At 29.7% G+C, this 2,332-nt stretch overlaps 1 protein-coding gene across 1 annotated transcript in view; it reads right to left on the bottom strand.

The window, feature by feature from the left end:
* LOC106473916 (7-methylguanosine phosphate-specific 5'-nucleotidase-like) overlaps positions 1-2,332 on the bottom strand; it is a gene marked incomplete at its 5' end in the record, with an annotated part of 15,847 nt that overhangs the window by 12,718 nt on the left and 797 nt on the right. Inside the window, one exon of the mRNA XM_013934605.2 lies at positions 739-785. Within this exon, the coding sequence (XP_013790059.2) occupies positions 739-785 (47 nt within the window). The remainder of the gene's footprint in view (positions 1-738; positions 786-2,332) is intronic.

Below are 2,332 nucleotides of genomic sequence, written 5' to 3'. Positions count from 1 at the left end.
TGTTTAAGTCACAAAGTTTGTGTTTTCTTTGTTTAAGTCACAAAGTTTGTGTTTTCTTTGTTTAAGTCACAAAGTTTGTGTTTTCTTTGTTTAAGTCACAAAGTTTGTGTTTTCTTTGTTTAAGTCCACAAAGTTTGTGTTTTCTTTGTTTAAGTCACAAAGTTTGGTAGTCTGCAGTGGACAAAGTTCTAATGCTAAACCAAGTGAAATAGTAATGAAAATAAAATAACTTGCATCATGCAGGAAGACAGAAAGCTTCTGAACTACAAAGTTAAATTTTCAAAAGACCCACTGCACGTTAGTATTGGCCGAATAATGGAAATGGAAGTATATCAATTAATGTAAGGTTTAAGGAAATATTGTTTATTATTACACAATCTAGAGATGCTCCCTTGGGGTCACTTCATTAGGGTTACACTCACAATTTTCTATATTAGTACAAGCTGTAACAAAGTGAATATTTAATAAAAGTATGCTGCTACTGAAACAGATACGAAAACAAGAACTGAGAAAAAACATCATTTTACATGCTCTTCATCCTGCCTGGATTAAAATGTTTAACATGATTTGATGTTTAACGTGTTGCTTTCAATAATATGATAATAAAACCTAACAGAATAAATTCTGCAACAGATGTTTGATTTGCAACTATACAAGTTGATCAAAAAAATACTCACTTTTCCTACAGATTAAAAGTGATTTTATTTATATATATTATAAATAAGAAAATTAATTCACCTTTATTCGACAATCCTCGGGGATGTAAGGACTGGAATCAAGGATACCTGTAAGAGTAAATCAAACATCGGAACTGACCAACATATATAGTCCCCCCCCTATGTAAAATAATAAAACGTTGTTTGAAGTCTTTCACAGATCAAAATAGAATCCTTAACGTACTCGTTTGCAAAAGTTACAAGAATATTACACAAAAAAAAAGCTATTATACTTCATTGATTTTTTTTTAACCCATTAACTTTATCTTTGAATATAAATCACATTAATCTATGTTCTCTTATACTTTCATTTTAGGAAGCAGTTACTTCACGGGCCCACGACACTTCATCTGAATAAAAAAAATTAAGATGCTGAAATATCATACTGAGGCTAACTAGTCTAGTAGTGGCTTATTATTAGTATAGGTCTAACATCCCAACAGTTTTTATAAATATTAAACTTTCCTGATGTTAAGAAATGGTCACAAGTTTTGGTGATATAGCAGCTCAAATTAGCATTGAAAGATAACTTGATAAAATATTAAAAAAAAACAAACAACATCTCAAATATTGTAATTCTTAATTTACATTTATATGTACTTCAAATTCATATCAAGTAATCTGAATTAACGATTTCTGTACAATAAAGGGCAGCACAACCACTGCCGAGAAGCCATTTACAGGGTGTGAAGCAGAATTAAGTTTTTAATGAAGTAATACATCGAGTCTCACCGATAAATTTTCTAAAACATCTAAACTATCATTTAAACTTATATTGTCCATGAATTTACCAAACAAAAAATTTAATGAATGCAATCAGTTAGTCCATATCATCTATTATTTCTGCATAAGAAAACACAAACTTTGTAACTTAAACAAAAAAACATGGGTTATGTAATAAGTGTTTGAAAGTTAAATGATTTAAAAACTACACTTGTATAAAACATCTTTTATATGATTAAAAATGAATACAATTTGAAACTCATTACACAATAAATAGTTATTAGAAACAGGGACTTATCCTAAGAAAAGACTACACATGTTTCGTAACATTCTTTCTGCATGGTAAATTAAATAATCTCACGAGTACGAAAGATGGAAAGGAAGAAATTGATAAATGTGGGATTTATAAAATTCTTTCAATCTGTGGTTCGAGTTTATATTGGCCAAACATGTAGAAATGTAAATGAATCAGTATTAGCAGAACATGTAGCGGAAACATCTCATGTTATAGACTGGAATAACACTAAGTTGATAAATCAGGTATAATTTTAAATATAATTTAATATCAGAGAAACTACTGAAATTGAAAAAACAAAGATATTGTATTAAACATGGAAACTGGTCCAGGTCTATAGATAATAAAGTACTGGACCGATGTGTTGTGACTCTGGGTAGTATAAGTGTAGATGGCGCTACCGGTATGTAAATTATTATGTGAGTATACAAGTCCCAACCTTGCCGTTAACGTTACTCCAGAAGATGGTGTCATAGAACATCGAAACATATGTAGTCATTCCTATGGCATGTTCCTGTTTTAACCAACTGTTTATTGTGTAATGACTGTATTCTTTTTAATTGTAAATAGAAAAAGAAATCTGTAAAAAATATTTTTT

This window comes from Limulus polyphemus, unplaced genomic scaffold (genome assembly GCF_000517525.1).
Source record: "Limulus polyphemus unplaced genomic scaffold, Limulus_polyphemus-2.1.2 Scaffold6627, whole genome shotgun sequence".
Classification (NCBI taxonomy): domain Eukaryota; kingdom Metazoa; phylum Arthropoda; class Merostomata; order Xiphosura; family Limulidae; genus Limulus; species Limulus polyphemus.
This window is presented reverse-complemented; position numbering and strand designations above follow the sequence as displayed.